Source organism: Dermochelys coriacea, chromosome 9, assembly GCF_009764565.3.
Source record: "Dermochelys coriacea isolate rDerCor1 chromosome 9, rDerCor1.pri.v4, whole genome shotgun sequence".
Lineage (NCBI taxonomy): Eukaryota > Metazoa > Chordata > Testudines > Dermochelyidae > Dermochelys > Dermochelys coriacea.
In genome coordinates, this window is record NC_050076.1 from 102,996,863 (window position 1) to 103,017,915 (window position 21,053).

Genomic DNA, 21,053 nt, shown 5'->3' on the forward strand with positions numbered 1-21,053 from the left:
TTAGAGCATAAGCTTTTGTGAGCTACAGCTCACTGTGTAATTTAAGAGTACACTTTGTTCTCAATCCTGCTCACCATGAAATGGATGGAGTATTACAGTGCAATATTTTCTGTTCTAAGAATTCAAAAATCCTGAGTCAACCCCAAAATAGCATGGGACTTGCTTGAAAATTGTTCAGTTAAAAAAATTGCTCTGTTTATTGGTTTGCCTTCTGTCTTTTTAATCCTTTAAGGGGGGCAGTCCCATCTCCTTCTACCCTGTGTGTGATTGTTTCAGGGTAAAAAGAAAAGGAGTACTTGGGGCACCTTAGAGACTAACAAATTTATTAGAGCATAAGCTTTCGTGAGCAACAGCTCACTTCGCTTATGCTCAAATAAATTTGTTAGTCTCTAAGGTGCCCCAAGTACTCCTTTTCTTTTTGCGAATACAGACTAACACGGCTGCTACTCTGAAACCTGTTTCAGGGTAATAATCCACCCCTAAATGCACATACAAGCATAGGCCACCAGCTGTTTTGAGGGTGACTCCAGTTGCCTATTCCAGGATTGAGGAGGGTATTGCCATTTTATTCATCACCATTCTCCCCATCATTGTTCTGACTCTCCCGTCCTCCCCCCAATTCTCTCAGCCTTTCCCGCAGTCTTCTGCTCAAAACCCCACTGCCAGTCTCCTGTTTGTTTTTACATTTCCCCTACTCTCCATGCTGTGCCTCGCTAGCCACCTGTACATTCTTCTTGACTGCTCCCACTCTTCATTCCCATGTCCTATTGTCTCCTGTCTTTGCCACTTTGGGTGAATAGTGACTGGGCCTCGAAACTGAAGGCTGGCTGGCTTTAAACCCAATGAGAACAGTTGATGTGGTAGCCTCTTGTGTAAAAAATGAGGCAGGAGACCTAGCTTTTTCTGAGATCGTAAAGAGTTGGTTTTTGGTTTTGTTTTGTTTAAAGAAATACCTACTATTGCAAGACTTGAGAGGGCATAGAAGTTGGAAACTCTGCTGTTGACTTCAGTGGAAGTATGACTGGGCTCTGTTGGGTTTTCTTTATAGAAGCACATTCAGATTCTATTAAAATATGCCTCTTAAATATTCAGAGTGTTTATTTTGTAGGGAAGCGTTTAATGGAGAAGGTGCTGAATGCTTTAAAGAGGTTACTAACAAGAGAGTTGTCAGATAAGTGTTTGTTTTCTTTGTAGGCTTCTTAATCATTCAACCTCAGTAAACACAAGAAACAGGCCAAAGCAGACCGTGGAATCTGAAAAAAGGTATTAAGAAATTTTTATTGCTTTCTTTCATAGTACTGAAATAAGATGTGTTTTTGTGATCATTTTATACAGGGTAGGGATGAAGGATCAGTGAACAATGAGGACTGAATTCTGCCCTTGAATGTTTGTGAATAACTCTTGTGGACTTTTGTGGGAGCCTCTCACTCCTTCCAGTGACAAAATTTGGATGTGGAAGAAAACTGTTGGAATAATAATACCAGAGCACTTTTTAGCTGTGCTGGGGTTTTGTTGTTCTCTTTCAAGAAATTATTTTTTGTTTTTAATTCTGGTATAACATGATCGTTAAGACATTTTACAGCAATGTATTTTTCTGTAGGTCTGTTTTTTTCACACCGTTAAACTTGATTATCAAAGTTCTTATTCTTTCAGCCATGAGTTCATAAAATTATTAGTACTCTGGACCACCATGTGCCCTTTGCTGTATCACTACTCTGCTGGGTGACCGTATCTGCCTTTTGTGATGAGAGACCCAAACTTTACTTATACCAGTGTTGATAAAGGGATGTGGGGTTTTTTTAGGAAACAAAGGCCAGATTTGCTTAGTGTCTGCTAATACCACCATCTGACTCTGTCCCCAGCAGCAGAAAACCAATATGAGGGTAGTGAGGGATTGTGCAGAGTAAGATTCTCACAGCTGAGAGTCTGGTTGAGGAGCTGATCCAATGGAAAACTTGGGGGTTTAGCAGAGAGACCTACTCTTCTCAGGCTTGATTTTTCTCTTGGTCCCTTGGTTTGCACTTCCCTGCACCATTGGAGCTGAATTGAATTCTAATATCTTACCGAAGTATCTAACATTCGTATGGTTTGTGTTGCTCAGATTCCATGGTTGAAGTTCAGTTATAAACTGAAGAATTTTGTTCTATATAACTAAAAGCTTACACCAGTTCCTCTGATGATGCATGTTTGAAATACTTGGGAATGAATTGCATATTTATCTTTCACTTATTTCTTTCTGTGAATATGTGCCTATTAGATTTTTGTAGTAACATCCAAGATTATTCTGATAGAAGTCAGTGAAAATATCTTTATCATTTTGTTTACCTGGCACATTTGGCAGGTTGTGCGTGTAGTCAGTTTCACTGCCCTTTTTAGTCAGTTTCTTTCGGGTTGAGAGGAACAGATAATAGGTAGAATTTTTATAAAGCATTTTAAAGAAAAAACTCTGAATGCTCTTTGAAAGGGTGCCCTGTCAAAAGAATTTGTTTTAATTTGCCAATTTTAAAAGAATGCAAGTTGACAGTGTCCCTTAGATGTCAGTTTTGTTTAATTTTGGCATGTCCCTAATGGAAAGCACACACAGCCATTGAGTTTAATTTACCATTTGTATTCTTTGAAATATAGTCAGGTTAGTTTATCTATATTGGGAATAACTTGGGGATAGGTGTGGAATTTCTCACTTTGAACATTGAAGTAGAACTTGAGAATTAGTTTTGGTGTTTAAAATTATTAACAGTTTAAGTTAAAAACATTTCTAGATGGTGTAAACAGTGCATTTCCGAGTTATTTAGGAATTAACATTGAGCAGTAAACTGAAAGCAAGCATTTTTTTTAATCCTAAATTTTATTTGTTTTTTCTAGGGATACTGTTGGCTTGCTAATGTTCTTTAATGGAGGTTTTTGCTGTTTGCATCTGCTAATATACATTTCCCAACTGTAAATAGTGAGAAGCATCAGGAGTGGAAAAGCTACTCTGCAAACCATATCCGTGAATAATGCCAAATCCTAAACCCAGTTACTAGGCAGGGGAGAGCACGATTACTTGGTATATTCAGGAGCAATCATGGGGGGAAAGGTCTCTTCATAAGGTCGATTTTTAACTAGCATCTTTTTGTCTGTTTGAACCAGTCCTAGGCAGAGGACCAATAGATATGCTATTTCTAACAAACAGATTTGTCAGAGACAAACTTGCCTTTTAATGTCGGAGGGAACAGTTTTTAACAAGTAAATTGGAGCCCAGAGTCTGTGAGAACATAATCCTCTCCTCAGTAGCCTAGTCTGTAACTAACAGGATTGACTTCAAGTAAGGAATAATCAACGCAAATAGATGGAACTTAAAAACAGGATCTTTGTTTCCTATTAAATATTTGCAGTAATAAATGAAAAGGCAGAAAGGAAATAGCTATACAAGTAAAATTTTCTCTAAAATTGTTTTTCAATGCTTTCTATTCAGATTGGATTTCCTTGGTGAATAGGTCTATAAATGATAAATACATATCTAAGTGATTTAAAAATTGTGTACAATATATCTCACACAGGACTGGTTCCAAGCATCTTAACATATATTGTACCTTTTGAAAAAGGTACATTTTCCATGTATAACCAAAAATGAGTTCTTACAGGGTTGACTCACCTGCTTGCCATCCTGGGAATTAAGTTCAACCAGGCCTTGTGCCCTCCCCTGGTGGTGTCTCTTCCTTTGTCCTCTCACCCTGCGGACCCCTCTCACTCCAGGAACCGCAGCCTCCTCTTCATGACTCAGCCTCTCCGGCCAGTTGACCATACATGTTTTCCCCCACTTCTGGGTTATCAAAGTCCCTCTTGACAAATGGGTTCAGGCAGTTTTCTTGCTCACTGCCCTGCTGGTGCCACTTCATCAGTGGCTGGTAGGGGGACCTGGGTGTGCCCTTTAATCCGGGTCCTGGCTCAGGGGCCCTGTCATCGGCAGCCAAGGTTTGACCTATCCCACATCTTGCTGCTTTGCCCCTGAGCCTTGTCCTACCTTCCAAGCTTTCCCCCCCCCTCAGGTTTGTCAGCCTCCCAATTCTCTCTTCCCAGGGAGTGACTTTGGACTATCCTCTATAGTCCAAACCACACCTCCCTTCACCCAGGGAGTGACTACTTCCATGCAGTCCCCTCTGTTGCCAGCTTCCTGGATTATATAGGCCCCACCTGTTCCTGCCCAGCTGAGCTCCCTGTCTCCTTCAGGTGCAGCCTAGGCACTTAATTGGCTCACTTAGCCATCTTAACCCTTCCAGGCCTTTCATTGGGTGAACACTCCATCACAGGATTGTTTCTGGTTCATTGTTTTTGTGCATTGCTGTTTTTACTCCTTAGATTTTTCTAATGCAATTATCCTAAAAATTAGGATTTTAACTGAACCTATAATGGCCCACAGTAGAAATTTTGCAGCCTGTTTCCCAAACTGCAACTTGTATTTGCCTGTAACATTTGTAGTTTTGCTCCCCAGAACGGTACTGTAGAAAGATCCTATATCTCCTGTCTATTTTTAAATCTACCTGCTAAAAGTCTTGGCAGAGCATATAGCAACTTTGTATCTACTGCAGTTATTTCAGAAATATAACCTTGTCATCAGAAATGATTTGCTGCTTTTTTATCCTTCACTTTGTATTGTGTTGTATTCAGTGATGTCGTATTGTATGACGCAACATAATCCGTTGCCCACTTCTGAGCCACACTACAGCCCCTGGGAATTTATATACCAGCCTGTTTCAGGCCTAAGTCCTTCTGTGGGTGTGCTGAACATCTTATAGGCCTGATACATAAATTAATACTTCTATTTAGGGTATAGAGGGGAATTCGACTTGATATCTTTTATTCTTGGCTACATCTGTAAGGCAACAACTTTGAGTAGTCTACTGACCTTTGTCAAGCACTGTTTTATGTAAGATGCCAGGTTCAGGAGGGCAGTACTACAATAGCTTCAGGAAGACAAACAAAATAACAGGATATGCCCAGCTCTTGCGTAGTAGGAGCAGAAATAGCAAGTTGCTACCCATCTAGCTGTTACCAGGTTGTAGATGACTTTAAGTGTAGCCCACGGTTTGGTGAGCGCTATGTATCCCACCTTGTGCACAGTCCTCAAAAGAGAGGATCTCTTACAGCCCCAGTACTGTCTGGTTCTTCAGCTCAAGATGGGACTCATGCTTTCAGCTCTGGAAGTCCCTGGTTCGGTCCCCAGTGTCAGCCAAAATGGTTCCTGATACTCATTACTGAAACAGTGAGTTTTAAGTAGCAACTTGGAAGGACGATTTTGTTCAAAGAATTTAAAAAGATACCAACTTTAATCTCATTTTTTGAAATTGAATAATAAAAGTCGTTTCAAGTACTGTATCCACCCATTGGTGCCCCTGTGAACTTTTGAGGTTCTACAATTTAATTTTCCTCTCTTCTAAAATGTCTCTCTACCCTGTTGCTGTGTGAAGGACCCACACACACACGAAAACTGACCATACAGGGGAAACAGTGAAACTGGCTATATACAGGGCTGGTGCAGTCACAAAGTAAAAACTCTGGAAACAATACAGAAATTGTTACTCTGAACTTTCAGTTGTAGTAATCTTAGATGTACTTAATATTCAGTGTAAACCAAAAAAAAAAAACCCAAATGCGTGTGTGCTTAAACTGAAAGTGCCCTTTTAAAATGGCATTAGAATAGACTTTATTCAAAATTAACAGTAAAAATAAAGTGTGCCTGGTTTTTGAACAAAGGAAGTAACAGAATTCCACAAGTAATATTTTAAAGATAAATGTTATCCAGTTATCGTATGTATTGGAAATAAACTTGGAAAATGGTAAGCATAGCATGCTAAAACTATAAAGGAGCTTGAAATGGATCTGGAAGTAAAAATCTCAGATTTCATTACATTTTAATCAAATGCTCATAAAATTACTTTTGACAGTATTGGTTATAAAATTGTTAGGCAACAAACAAAACATCAAAACAGTGTTGATAACGATGTGTATTTTTAACACTGCATTCTGACCTCAACAAATCCTCTTAAAATATCAAATTTCTATATTAGTATAAAATATTTTGAAAATCTTGCTATTAGTGTGTAAAAAGTAGTAACATAGTAAAACCAAGAAAATATATATTCAAATAGTGTTGTTGGTTTTTTTGTTTTTAAGTGTCTCAACAGATGAAACAAATTCTCCAGTGTCTCCTTACAGATGGCAGGTAAATATGTGCATGTAAAAGTGTAGAACCCTTATTAACCCTTGATGATCGTTTTATCCACGGATGTTTTACTGGTGTAGCATAACTTGCATAGTGTTTGTGTTCACAGATGTATTTGTTTGCAGATACCAGTAAATGTATGTACATAATTGTGGTTGCAAATGTAAAGGTAATCTAAAAATGTCCCTCTTAATGCAAACTTCAGTTTTTTCTCCAAATAACACTTATATTAATTTAAGATCTTTGTACTGCTTCTAAGGCATTATGGGTCTCAATTTTGCCCTACTTTATTCTTTAATTTCTTTGTCTTGTGCGTATCAGATTTTTCGGTTTTCTCAGTTTTTAAATAGTCCTTATATTGCAGATCAGGGATGGCCAACCTGTGGCTCCAGAGCTACATGTGGCTCTTCAGAAGTTTAAAATGCGGCTCCTTGTATAGGCACCAACTCCGTGGCCGGAGCTACAGACGCTAACTTTCCAATGTGCCGGGGGCTGCTCACTGCTCAACCTCTGGCTCTGCCATAGGCCCTGCCCCCACTCCCCCCTTCCCGCCCCCTCCTCTGAGCCTGCCATGCCCTCGATCCACTCCCCCCTCCCCACCCAGCCTCCTGCATGGCATGAAACAGCTGATTGGGAGGTGTGGGCTGCCCGTGGGTGGGTGGTGCTGGGAGCGGGGGGGTGGGTGATGGGGGGGCTTCTGATGTATTACTGTAGCTCTTTGGCAATGTACACTGGTAAATTCTGGCTCCTTCTCAGGCTCAGGTTGGCCACCCCTGTTGTAGATCTCTTGTTGTTTTTATGCCCAAGTAGGAAACACATCAAAGTGCTGTGAAATGTTTGTGATCAAACTCAAAATGTTTGGTTGTAGATTTTAGTTGTGTGTGTTTTACGTTCATTTTATGGTGCCCTTAGGTGGTAATACAAAAACAGCTTTAGAAATGTAGATTGATTTATATATATATTTCCTTTTGAATCATCTTCCTTTATATTTAGTGGATATGAAAAGATTTAATTATTTAAATTCACTTATCTTTCATGAATAAGCCTTTTATTGTCTCCATCAAATTATTATATTAATTTACTTGTTGTAAAGATAGATATTTGTATAGTGCCATCTATTGCATAAATTTCATTGTAGGTCAGTCACAAGAAAATGCTTTTTAAAAAAAATATCAGTGGATAACTGATCTGATGTGTAAAATTATGCACACCTCCATTTGTATGCACAGTGACTCACTGTGTGCTCAAATACGGTAATCACACATGAATAGCTGGTCACAAATCTACCTTTCTGTTTGCATGCCTATTAGTGGTAAGTGTATACAATTTCAGCATGTCTAATTTGTGAAAATCAGGCCCAGCATGGATAATGAAGAAAGCTGTGGTTTAAAAAATGATCAATAACAATTTAAGGCCATCGTTAAACTTATACTCTCTCCCATATATAACTTATTTTAGAATCTTGAAATGTAAAAAGTGCTGTCTATAGAAATGACCTGAACCAGAGAGTGGTGAAATTACAATGCTGCAAAACTGAAGTGTTAACAGAGGCAAACAAGGCCCAAGATAAATAGTATTTTTAGTTAAACCAACTATTCTGTTCAAATATAATGTAATATAATTTCAGTGTCCTCATAATCCATGCTAATGCTTAATGTTTAAATACTTGCTGTCTAAAAACGTTGTTGAAATTTGCAGCCACTAGAAAATCAAAAGGATCTGACAGATGAGCAGCACTGGCCAGAAACACAGCCTGTCATCTGGCAGAATGAAGAGAGGAGGAGGAGCAAACAAGTTAGAAAGGAATATTTCAAGGTATTATATACTTATTTTTTCATTTGCTGCTCTTTTCGCTCTTTGAAGAACTAATGTTTCTAATTACAACTTGAGCACCTTTTCTGTATCCTAAAGGAAGACAATATATTTAGCTTAATTGTCACCAGACTGGTGTGATACAAACTGATAAATTTGTCTTCTGGTTCACTCTCTGCTGCAATTTGTAGAAGTAAATGTGTGTATCATCTAATCAAATACATATTAACAAACAATATTTTGAAATAGTGTGTTTTTGCATGAAACATTAAAATACTATGGGCTTTATTTCTCTCTTGCAAGGTACACAGGTGGGTTTTCTTGAGTAACTAAATGAAGGGGCTTTCTCTTCTAACTTGCATGTGAGCTATATTCTCCGTTTGGTTCAATCCTGTTAAATTAATACATATGCTTCCAGGACAATTTGAGAGTGCAGGAAAACTGGAAACATTTGGTGGCTGAGTGAGGAAATGCTGCTTCTTCCTCTTATCTTAAATAGAAAATATAAACTTAAAGCTGTGTTTTGAAGGCAGAGAATAAAACCTAACCTAGAATCCTTCCAAACATCCATCCATTTCTTCTCCTCACCTCAGGCTTAAAACCACAGAAAATATTCAAAACTATTTTAGACAAATGTTTATGCTCAATTTGGTATTTTTGCAGAGTCTAAAAGATATATAGTACATCTTGAATCAGTTGCCATATCCTAGTACAGTATGCTAATATCACCCTTACATAGTTGATTTAGTAACTATCTTACTGCTTTAACTTGAGGGTGAGAGAGAGGAAATACTCTGAAATTATTTCCTTTTCTTTGCAATGTGTACTAATGGTCACAAGATGTCAGTGTCTGCATGATGCAAAATAGGCACAAGAGCATAGGCAACAGAGCAAGCGTCAGTTTTTTTCCCCTAACTTCTGTAGATAATTGTGGTGTGTTTTGACAATTTTCAGATTAGCCCTACTATCAATAAAGATCTGACAGCTTTAACAGTGTTAGAGAAGGTCTAAATAAACTGAATCCAATAGCACATTTCTTCTTTGAGTGCAGGTGCCACTGTATATTCAACCGTGAATACATATGTGCTCCATCCTCCTGAAACTGGAGAATTATTGCAAATAGTGTCCGTTAGTCCACACCTGTGCCCCTATGCTCCATACTGAGGATATAAGGGGTGGGGCTGACTCACAGCCTCTTTCTTAGTACCGCATGGCCTGAGGCAGAATCCTCCAATGTCCAGAGCTGATACTTCGTTATAATCTTGCCAATCTCCAAGCATGGGACTTAGATTATGCCTAGGATACCAGGTTTCAAAAACCATGTCTCCTCCCCTTGCTCCTTTTTTGGCCAGCGACAATAACCTCTACTGCCTCGGAGAAGCTCATATCTCCATTAAATGCAATATCTGCTATGCTTTTCTGCGATAACTTTGGCTTTGGAAGCACCTTATGGAGTGCAGCAAGGCTCCAGTCAGGCCCAGGCTGGAGAGACCTCCCTGTACATCATCCAGAATTAACAACAAGTGTGTCCCCTAGCACTATATGTGACTCTGGAACAGAGAGAGGGATAGGGAAGGACTCTTTGGCTGGGCCCCCTGATGAGAGTAAGGGGTGCACTCAAACATAAAAACAGATCTTCTCCTAGTCCTTCTAGGAGGGGAGATCCCACCCCTGTCCGTGGAAGAAGGGGAAGATAAGCAGGATCTATCGGTACCACTGATTCTGACACGGATATTGTCCTTTGCTCTTGATGAGGTGGATGCCCTAGCCTCTCCCTCTCCATTGGACAATCATAGACTGTTCCAGGAACTGTTAAGGAGAGAGGTAGAACAGCTCAATATCTCCTTAGAGGAAGTCTAGGATCTTCAGCATAAGTTCCTGGGTATCCCCCAGTCGACAGGCTCTGGTTGGGTTGCTCTCCCAGTAAATGAAGCCATACTAGGGAAATACACATAAACTAGGGAAATATTAAAAAAAAAATACAATATACATAAACTAGGGAAATACAGTCTTGATGGAGCTATTATAAGGTTATAAGTTAATGGAGCTATTACAGGGTTCATAACTGGTTGGAAAATCATTTCCAGAGACTAGTTATTCACAGTCAAGCTGGAAGGGCATATAAGTTTGCAGTAGGGGACATCACAGAGTAGGGAAAATGTACCCAAACTAAGGGCAGTTTGTATATATATACTCACACATTACCCTCACATAATACATTGAGAACAATAAGGGTAGGGAACTGTCTGAGAATCAGAACTCATCTCCTTGTGGTGTTTAGACTAAAGCCTTGTCTACACCTAAAAGCCTTGTCAATATAGCTATACCAGCAAAACCTTCCTGGTGCAGACAGAGTTATACTGGCCAAAAAGGGCTTTTGCCAGTATATTTATATCAGTTTGGTGAACAAAGTAAACTATACCAGCAAAAGCACTTTTTTAGTGCTGTAACAGTGTCTACCCTAGTTCCAGTGATATATAGTCTGTTAATCCATCCTGTTTTATCCCGTTGTACCAGAAAAAGCTAGGTCAGCCATGTACGTGTGTATCACCTTTGAATTTGTGCTTAACTTATGTAGCATCATACTTTCATACAGTGGTCTGTGCCCGTTTCGTCCTGTTCTTCTGTGCACATGTAGTTGATTCTGTTCTGTATACTTGATTTCCTGATGTCTTTTTACATTATTTCTCTGTGCGTGTGTGCGTGCACGCGCTAAAGAATAAGAGAATGGTAGGTGACAGGTATGTCTATATGCTGGTTGATACTTATTGAACTTTAGAGTTCAGTGTTCTGAACTGTTTTGTACTGATGGGCTGCTGTGCAATATATTACCTGAGTAGAGCCTCGTAGTGCTTCGGTTTACATCACTGCACATATGAATGTGCTTTCCGTCATATGTCTCTTATGAGATCTCATGTTGGCATTACTGTCGAGTGAAAAGGGCTTTTCTTTCTCCCTGCAACACATCCTGGCTATATATTTCTGCGTTTCATAACTAACCATCACATTGTCATTCTGGATATAATTCTTTGCATGGTTAAATCAGTGGCCTCCTCAGAAAAGATTTTTATTTGCTCAGTCAGTGTGGTGTCATCTGTAAAGTGATTGTGGCTGTGAAAACTACGATGACTGTAGTATTATATGGCTACTGAACGCCATCTCTCTGAGAAGATGGTGTTGTGGAGATGAGATACCTCATTGATCTTACTCATCTTCTTTCTGTGTGGTCCACTACCTATGTGAATGGAGTCTGGCTTTTTCAAGGCACTAGTTGCACATAGTACTTCCTAGTTTGGTATTATGCAATGTAGGATTATTTCTTAATGTACTGGTTTTTTTTGTTTTTTTTTTTTTGCTTTCCATTCGCATTTGCTTTATGGCAGGTATAACCGTTTGTATGGCCCTTAGCTGAAATGACCATCAAAATTGCAAAAATTGTACTGAGAAACTTTTAATAGAATAAAACATACAGTGAATAGTTAGTCAATATTTCTTTTTTGTTTTGTGCATTCAGTGTGGCCCCAGATCTCATTTAATGTACACCATTCAAACCTAGGTCTAAATCAAAACAATTAATTTTCTATTGGGTGTTTCCTGTGATTCTGTCGTCATAGTATCTGAGGTGTTTCTCAAACTTTAATGAATTTAGCTTCACAATATGCCTGAGAGGTTAGGTGATATTTTTCTAATTTTATAGTTGGGGGATTTAAGCATAGAGAGATTAAAGCCTAAATTATTGTCTCTAATTTTGGATGCCCAACTTAAAACACCGAGGTTCTGATTTTTCAGCATACTTTGTACTTTGATAGGACTGTATATGTTCAAAGTATAGTTCTAGTTGACTTCAGTTGCAGCTGTGTGTGCTGAGCACTTCTGCAAATTAGAACCATGTTATAGCTGAAATTAATATGGTATATATCAGACTGAGGTAGACACCTAACATGGGAAAACTTCAGCTCAAATTGATATAGTTCTTGGGTGGGGCTGGAAACGCTGTTATTAAGGTTGCTCTACCATTGCTATTGGAAGACCCTGTTTTCAGTAGCTTATAACTTGGGCCAACTTTTTAACGATCAGGCTGTAATTTTCCATGCCGGGTGTCTTCCATAAACTGGTGTGGGGTTTTTTTGGGGGGGAGAGGGGGGTTGGGTTTTTTAATTGTAACTAAAATTTTTATCCTTTCAAAGAAGGTTGCTTTGCCCATGTTATAAAATTCTGGTGACCCTTTCTTTAAAAAAAATCTCTAGTACTGCTGCTTTGGAATAGGGACTTGAAATTTGACAGGATGGTGGCCTTTGTGTCCAGGATGTGCCTTTTGCTGTCTCCATGAAAATCTACCCAAATTTGGCCAAATTATAAGCCTTTGAAGAATTGTAGTTCACACATGCTCAGTAAAGACACCTTAAGTTTTAGCAGCTAGAAGCTCCAAAGGTGATCTCTGCACTGGGCATGCTCCAGCCCAGGGCTGAGCAGGAGTTTCCCTGCAATTGCAATTATGGGTTGCTGCAGACTGTGCTGGGTCTAGGTCTGAGTGCCTGAACTAAGAACAGGGATGCAGTCTTCTGTTTCTTCCTATGACCCATTCCTCATTCAGTGCATAGGATGGTCCCCATGGGGATGAACCAGGATTGTCTAGTAAAGGAAGCTATTGTCTGTAGGTCCCAGGCTTCATTTGTTTCAGAAGTTTAGAGGTAGTAGTGAGTGAGGCAGAAGATTGCAGAAAGAGTGGTTTCATAATTAAGGCAATTGAATTCTGCCCTTAATAATTTAATGGTTTTCGGCCTTTGATCTGCAGGATGCCTAGTTTCTCAGTGACGGCTACTTAGAACCTAGACGGATTTGTCAGAACATTATAAGAGCATATACATAGACTTTCCTTATTAGAGTGGGTGCAACATTCAATAGGATACAACGCTTTCCTGGCGACCTCAGAATATGCAATGCCTTTTATTTTAGTAGCATAGCCTCTCCTCCATACTGGCAGGGAGGTCACCATTCTAGCTCGTGAGTGAGGGATTCCCAGAGGCACTAGGAAATTGAACATTATGCTACGACCTGTCCAAGCCAGTCTTTGGACTCTTATTGATTCTTTGTTTCCCCATTCTTATGAAGGAGTAATGGGGAGATGGGGTCCCACGACTGCCATAAGGGCTGGGTGGAGCCGGCCATCCAGGAGATTGGTTACAATTCCCTATGTGGTGATGGCCAATGCTTTCCCTGCTCTCCAACAACTTTTCTTCAATTCCTTTATTTTTGGTACCCTTAACAGGCTGGTGAATTCTTAACCCAGGTATTTTGTTATATCCAGTGAGGTGGATACAGTGTGTGGCAGATCCTTTAAGCTGTCTGGGGTTAGTCGACTGGCCCTATTAGTATTTAATCCTCCCTTTCACTTGGCACACTATTTGCATCCTTCATCATGCACCACAGGAGCAACAGGAATTCCCTCAGTTACCCTTCAGTCCTGCCTCCTGTTCACCTGTGGAGACATTGTTAGTATTGACAAGCACTGGTTCAAACAGTGATACATCCCATACACAGGAAATACCTGCACTCCGCTGTCATGGGCCAGGATCATTTTCAATATCGAGTACTTCCTTTTGACCTCTCTTCAGCCCCAAAGGTGTTCTTAAAGCTTTTAGAGGTGGTGTCAGACCTTGGCTGCATGTGTGTGTTCTTTCAGGGTGCTATCCCAGCTCTGCGCAGAGAGCAGACACTGCAGACCTAGATAGAACTTCTCAATAAGACCACAAGACTTGGTTTAGTAGTGAAGGCACCTGGCCAGGTTTATTGCCAACAAATCATGGTCCTAGCTCCCCAGATCAATGTCTGCAGTTACACTAGCACAAGGATGCCCATGACAGTGGACCAGCTCAATCAGTGGTGGGACTTTCCACTGCCCCCTAAGCCAGACAAAGATGCTCCCTCTAAGATCCATCTTTATACATCAGTACAAACAAGTTGCGTGATGCCCCTCAGACATTGTTAGTTACTGCTCCCTGACGTGGTTTACCACCCATTACCTTGTACAGGTTGGTTCGATTAAAACATCTGTTTGTCACACTGTCATCCTGACCTTATCTCTAAGAGGAGGTCAGTGTATCCTTGCATCATCTTCGGGGAGTGTGTTCCTACCATACTTGGTGTTGGGGTGTTCTGGTACCACCCTTCTGGGATGTGCTTGCATGAGTGTCCTGTGCTTAGCACTTAGGAGTGTGCATGTTTCTGCAATACCAGCCCTGTTCTTGCCAGGTTCTGTGAGCCTGCACACAGGCAGAGCCTGGCTTCAGCTAGCTTTGCTTTATATTAGCAAGGCTTGACCACTACTTTTGTTGAAGTCTTAGGCCTCATATTGGGCTTCTGATACCAGGCCTCTTGTCTCAGACTGACTTTCTACTACAAGTGGTGGTGGCTGCTTATTTTCAGTAAGAAGCAGTTTTAGTCTTCCTGTATCTGAAAAGTCAATGCCCAGTCTTAGAAAGCAGTGCTAATTTCCACCCAGACAGCTCTCTCCCTCTTCCAGAATTGAGCCTCCAGCTAAATTTAAAGAAGTTCAAGTTATTCTTCTAGAGTTCTGACGCCTTATCAAGGGTAAATCAATCAGAATCACTTACAGATAATGTGGCTTGCATGCTCTATATCCGCAAACAGGAAGGAGCAATATCCCCTTCCCTGTACCCCGAAGCTATAAAATTATGGAACTGCTGTATAGCCTATCGGATTCAGATATCAGCTGCTTTCCAGGAGTCCAAAATGTCAAAGCCTATCGCTCAGCAGGCGCTCCTCCCAGGACTACGAATGGGAGTTGGACTCTCAAATCCTTCATGGAATATTTCAGAGATGGGGGGTCTTCCACAAATGGACCTACTCGCCACGCCCACCAACAGGAAGTTCCCCTTATTCGGCTGAAGAGGAGGCTTAAGTTTCCTCTTTTGGGGAGACGCCTTTCTGCTCCCTTGGACAGAGGACCTGTTCCAAACATTCACTCCAACACTATTAATGCCGATAGTGATGAACAAGATCAGGCAAAACAGACCAGGGTTATCCTTGTAGTACCGACCTGGCCAACACAAGTTGGGTATCTTTACCTGCTTCACCTGTGTATCCAACTGGTGCTCAAGCTTCCAATGGTCCCTCATCTCCTCTCCCAGGATGCAGGTCATTTGCTTCACCTCCACCTACAGGTCCTCCATCTCCAGGCATGGCTCCTAGATGGTTCATGGGATTAGAATCCACCTTCTTGACAGGAGTAAAAATATTATTAAACAATAAAAGGGAGTTAACTCTAATTATTTACCTTCAGAAATGGAAGAGGTTCAACAGCTGGTGTCACCATCACTGCCTGAAACTTCTCCTCTATCAGCCATATTCAATTATCTGCTGGATTTAAAAAATCGGGCATATCAATTAGCTCATCTCACTGCAATATCAGCTTTTCATTTCCCTCTAGAGAGATTTTCTATTTTTGTGCACCCAATGTCATTGAGATTTATTAAGGTCTGGGTAATCTTTACCCACAGGTTAAGGATCCTGCTCAGACTTCAAATCTCAACTGGGTACTTAGATACCTTATGGGATCTCCATTTTAATCTATGGCGACCTGCTCCTTGCTTCACTTATCTATGAAGATGGCTTTTCTAGTAGATATAACGTCAGCCTCAGGATTGGAGAAATTGGAGCCTTGATGGTAGACCCCCACACAATATTTTTCAAGGACAAGGTCTCTCTGTGACTGCACCCAAAGCTCTTACCTGAGGTGCTGTCAAATTTCCATTTTAACCAGTCTTAACCAGTGTTTTTTCCTAAACCACATAAATCTCAGAAGGAGCTTTCCCTTCAAATGTTGTTTGTATGATGGACATTGGCCTTTTATATGGATAAGACTAAATAATTTCGGAAGTAACCTAGACTCTTTATCTCCATTGCTGAAAGGTCAAAGAAGTGCATGATCTTTTCATGGAAACTACTGAGATGGATTTCTGGCTGTATTAGTGCTTGATATGATGCAGCTGGTACTTTGCCTCCCCAAAGGACTGTAGCACATTCTACAAGATCACAAGCAACTTCCACAGCATTACTCAAAAATGTTCCAGCATCTGAGATCTGCAGAGCTGCTACATGGGCTTCAGTGCATACCTTTCTCAATTCTATGCATTAGTCCACGCCATCAGATCTGATGCAGCACTTGGTTCTGCTGTACTGTCTTCGGTCTTGGACTTGATTCCGAAGCTCGCTCTCTCCTAGTGAGCATACTGCTTGGGTGTCATCTGAAGTGGAGCACCCATAAGGACACTACTCGAAGAAGTAGTTATGCAGTAACTGTAGTTCTTCAAGATGTGTGTCCCTATGGGTGCTCCACTTCAGATGACACCTTCCACCTTCCTTCCTCTCTGCTTCAAACTGTTCTTGTTGGTCATTCAGATACAGAAGAATTGAGGGCAGTTTGCCTGTATAGCCCTATATGCCCTCAGAGTGTGGCACGAGGTTGTATAGAGGGCATGAGCGGGCCAAATGGACACTGCTAATGGAAAATCTCTGATCAAGGGCTGGAGAGGTGCATGTGCACCTGATGTGGAGCACCCTTAGGGACATGCATCTCAAAGAACCACTGTTACTTCACAAGGTGAGTAACCTTTTGTTTTTACTTCTGCAGCACTGCGAGCTTGGCAGCAGCCCTGTTACATAGGTAAGTAATGTGGATGGACAAAGGTAAATAACGTGACCTGCTTGGGATCACATCAGGAGTCAATAGCAGTCAGGACTAAAAGTGCTAACTCCCAGCCCTGAGCCCTTCATTTTAAAACATTTACTGAATGATGCCTATCTATCTGGCAATTTGACTGATAGAGATTCCATTTGATACAAATGAAACCCATGTTTCCTGTTTTAAAAAACAAAACTTGTTTCTGTTTTGCAGTATAAGTCTTCCAGAAAGAGTTCCAGTGGAAATGAAAATGATGAGGTGAGACATGATAGTGGTAAAAAAATACTTCAGAAAATTTGTTTTGTTTGTATTACAGTAGCATTTAGGAACATAGTCATGGACCAGGATCATGCTGTGCTAGGTGTTGTAGAAACATAACAAAGACTGTCCATACCCCCAAAGACCTTACAATCCAAGTATAAAGCAAGAGACAACAGTTGCATACAGACAGATGGGAACACAAGGAAACAATGAAGCCTGTGGGGGATTTTTACACCTTAGTACCAGTATAGTACCGAACTAGTAATAGTTCAGATATTAAATTGAACAAAGGCAATATATACACTGCTATATATATACTGTACACAATCTTAGGTACTTCGGATGAAGTGACTCTCCACAAAAAACCTGTTAATATTTCCTTATGCTTTTTGCACCATATTATTTCCATAACATCCATCAGCATGAAATGCTAATACTAGGGCTGTCAAGAGATTAAAAAAATTAATCGTGATTAATCGCACGATTAATCACGCTGTTAAGCAATAATAAAGTCATTTATTTAAATATTTTTGGATGTTTTCTACATTTTCAAATATTTATTTCAGTTACAACACGGAATACAAAGTGTGCAGTGCTCACTTTATATTTTTTATTACAAATATTTGCACTAAAAACAAAAAATAGTATTTTTCAATTCACCTACTACAAGTACTGTAGTGCAATCTTTATCATGAAAGTTGAACTTACAAATGTAGAATTATGTACAAAAAAACTGTATTCAAAAACAAAACGTAAAACTTTAGAGCCTACAAGTCCACTCATTCCTATTTCTTGTTCAGCCAATAGCACAGACAAGTTTGTTTACATTTGCAGGAGATAATGCTGCCTACTTCTTGTTTACAATGTCACCTAAAAGTGAGAACAGACGTTTGCATGGGGCTGTTGTAGCCGACGTTGCAAGATATTTACGTGCCAGATGCACTAAAGATTCATATGTCCCTTGATGCTTCAACCACCCTTCCAGAAGATATGCGTCCGTGCTGATGACAGGTTCGGCTCAGTAATGATCCAAAGCAGTGCAGAGCAACACATGTTCATTTTCATTATTTGTCAGATGCCACCATCAGAAGGTTGATTTTCTTTTTTGGTTGTTCGGGTTGTGTAGTTTCCGCATCAGAGTGTTGATCTTTTAAGACTTCTGAAAGTATGCTCCACATCTCATCCCTCTTAGATTTGAAAGGCACTTCAGATTCTTAAACCTTCGGTCAAGTGCTGTAGCTATCTTTAGAAATCTCACATTAGTACCTTCTTTGCATTTTGTCAAATCTGCAGGGAAAGTGTTCTTAAACAATGTGCTGGATCATCATCCAAGACTGTTAGAACATGAAATATATGGCAGAATGCAGGTAAAACAGGGCAGGAGATGTACAATTCTTCCCCATGGAGTTCAATCACAAATTTAATTAATGCATTATTTTTTTAATGAGCGTTATCGGCATGGAAGCAAGTCCTCCAAAATGGTGGCCAAAGCATGAAGGGGCATATGAATGTTTAGCATATCTGGCACATAGATACCTTGCAATGCCAGCTACAAAAGTACCATGCAAACACCTGTTCTCACTTTCAGGTGACTTTGTAAATAAGAAGTGGGCAACATTATCTCCTGTAAATGTAAATAAACTTGTTTCTCTTAGTGATTGCCTGAACAAGAAGTAGGACTGAGTGGACTTGTGGGCTCTAAAGTTTTACACAGTTTTGTTTTTGAGTGCAGTTATGTAACCAAAAAACAAAATCTACATTCGTAAATTGCACTTTCACGATAGAGAGTACTTGTATGAGGTGAATTGAAAAATACTTTTTATCATTTTTACAGTGCAAATATTTGTAATAAAAATATGAAGTGAGCCCTGTGCACTCTGTATTGTGTGTAATAGAAATCAATATATTTGAATATGTAGAAAAACATCCAAAAATATTTATTAAATTAGTATTCTATTGTTAGTGCGATTAAAATTGCGATAAATCACCATTAATTTTTTTTTACTTAATCATGTGAGTTAACTGTGATTTAATTGACAGCTCTAGCTAATATCATATTCATTCATGCTTAGCATTTGAAAGTCTGGAATATTGTAATGGTAGAGTTAATGTTTTTGAAATTCATTTTTTTACCCTCCTTTTTTTGTCTTTCGTTTTTTGTTGGAAATATTTAAAGCGAAACCACTGGCAAACCATAATGTTGTCTGTTACCTTTCCATTTGCAAGGTGGCTGAAATATTCTTCCTTTACCTTTTTGTCCTTTTAACAATGTGGAAACGCAAAAAGCAATCCTTTGGATTATTATAGCAGTTACCAGTTCAACTGCTATAGTTACTCAAGTGTGAATTAATAGATGCGTCTAAAGTTAAAATCTGGAGAAAATTTGTTCTATAGTGTAGGAAAAAGCTGGATCTCAAAGATCCAGTGACAACTTTACATTCTATTTTTGTGACCATCTTTAAAGGAAAACTTTAGTAACTAGTTCCAATCTTTTCCGAAATAACATTTATAGATAAAGGTGTGCTCTGTGATTTAAACCTTTTACAACTAAATGAAAGGACTATATTTTAAAATAACGTTAACTTGAAAATGAAATATATCAAATTGAAATGTATTGAATGAATAATAGACTTACACATTTTACCATGTATTGTGGTGTTCAAGTTAAAGATGTTTTACAACAGGAAAAACCCTTTTTCAAATTATGGCTGTTTTTCGTGTATTTAGTTGATTTGCAATTTTTTTGATTTAGTCACTACCACTTTGCCTGACACTTGAGGAAAAAATGTTGCATGTGTCATGTGTCTTCTGTATGCATTTTCATAATTTCATATTATACCTATTCAAAATCATAGTTTTCATTTTATAATTTCATCTTTTTGATTTCTTTTTAGCAAGACAGTGATAATACTAATGTGTCCCCACAGTCTCCTGTATCATCTGAGGTACAAGTTTGTGTTTTTTTTTCTTTCAGTGAACATTTTCTGTGTGTGCTAATTTGTTTTCATTGTGGTTCACTGTGCAAAAACATGTAATTCTTGGACAAATCAGAAAATGTTAATCATAGGCTTTGCTTTGAAAGAGGAATTGAAATATTGTGCAGTTGTGAAATCACTTAAAAGCAGAAATAAGTAGGAATCAAGGACAGATTCCTTGTTAACTTCCTTAACTTGTCCTGCCTCCACTACCATCAAATCTCTCGCTCCCTCTGATTTTTTTTAAAAGGTTGGTGTATAAAAAAGCAGCATTTGTTTTCAGCCTCTTTTATTGTAGCTGGTGAAAATAGCTACTTTAGAAGAGAGAAATCATAGCTATCATATTTAACAGACAGAGTGTAGGCTACCTACATGTGTAACACTTCAGAGAGTTTTAAAAACAAGTTATGGTTTAGGACCTAGAGGAGCCAGAATTGTGAAAGGCCCCCCTCCAGTTTAAGGGGTTTCATTCCCACAATCATGACTCCCTTATGCATCTTTTACTTGGACAGTGTGGTTCTCTGGCTGTTTGAAGGTTAGTTTCCGTTCACCACCTTTTGGGATGGGAAAGACCACTGTCCCAGCTGCTGAAAGTAATTTCTTCTTGAAAACAGAAAGATAATCCCTCCTGGATCTATTTCCCACCCCCCCCCCCTTCGAGCTCCAAAGGGTGTCCACACCAGATCTTGGTTTGTACTGTCCCAGGAGAGGAGAGACAGCCTTGGATTAGTGGCTGTCTACCTGCAACCTGCTCGTTCTAAGATAACCTACCCATGCTGACATTTCCCATTGTTCTGTAAGTGGTTCTGGCCTTGCTTGCACACACAAGTAGCACAAAGTTAACTAGCATTGGCTTTTATATAAATTTAGTTACGTTATCCACACAAAGGCTGGGATCACACTTGGTGTCCACAGCTAGCTTATAAATGTGTCCATGCAGAGGCTTGCACTAGTTTAAATTGATGATGTAAAAACAGATTTGAGTTAAACTTGTGCCACTTTTGTACCTAGAAGAGGCTTATGTCTTTCTCTCATCTGTGGATGGTGAGTCTTCATTCGCTGCTTTCTTATTATGTCTTCCCCATTATTATACCTTTTC

General features: G+C 39.6%; 1 protein-coding gene across 3 annotated transcripts in view; it reads left to right on the plus strand.

The window, feature by feature from the left end:
- LRCH2 (leucine rich repeats and calponin homology domain containing 2) overlaps window positions 1-21,053 on the plus strand; it is an 89,262-nt gene that overhangs the window by 56,820 nt on the left and 11,389 nt on the right. For all 3 annotated transcript variants that reach the window (XM_038417596.2, XM_043492918.1, XM_038417594.2), the window contains 5 exons: window positions 1,195-1,263; window positions 6,154-6,202; window positions 7,901-8,017; window positions 16,932-16,976; window positions 19,874-19,924. In XM_038417596.2, the coding sequence (XP_038273524.1) occupies window positions 1,195-1,263; window positions 6,154-6,202; window positions 7,901-8,017; window positions 16,932-16,976; window positions 19,874-19,924 (331 nt within the window). The remainder of the gene's footprint in view (window positions 1-1,194; window positions 1,264-6,153; window positions 6,203-7,900; window positions 8,018-16,931; window positions 16,977-19,873; window positions 19,925-21,053) is intronic.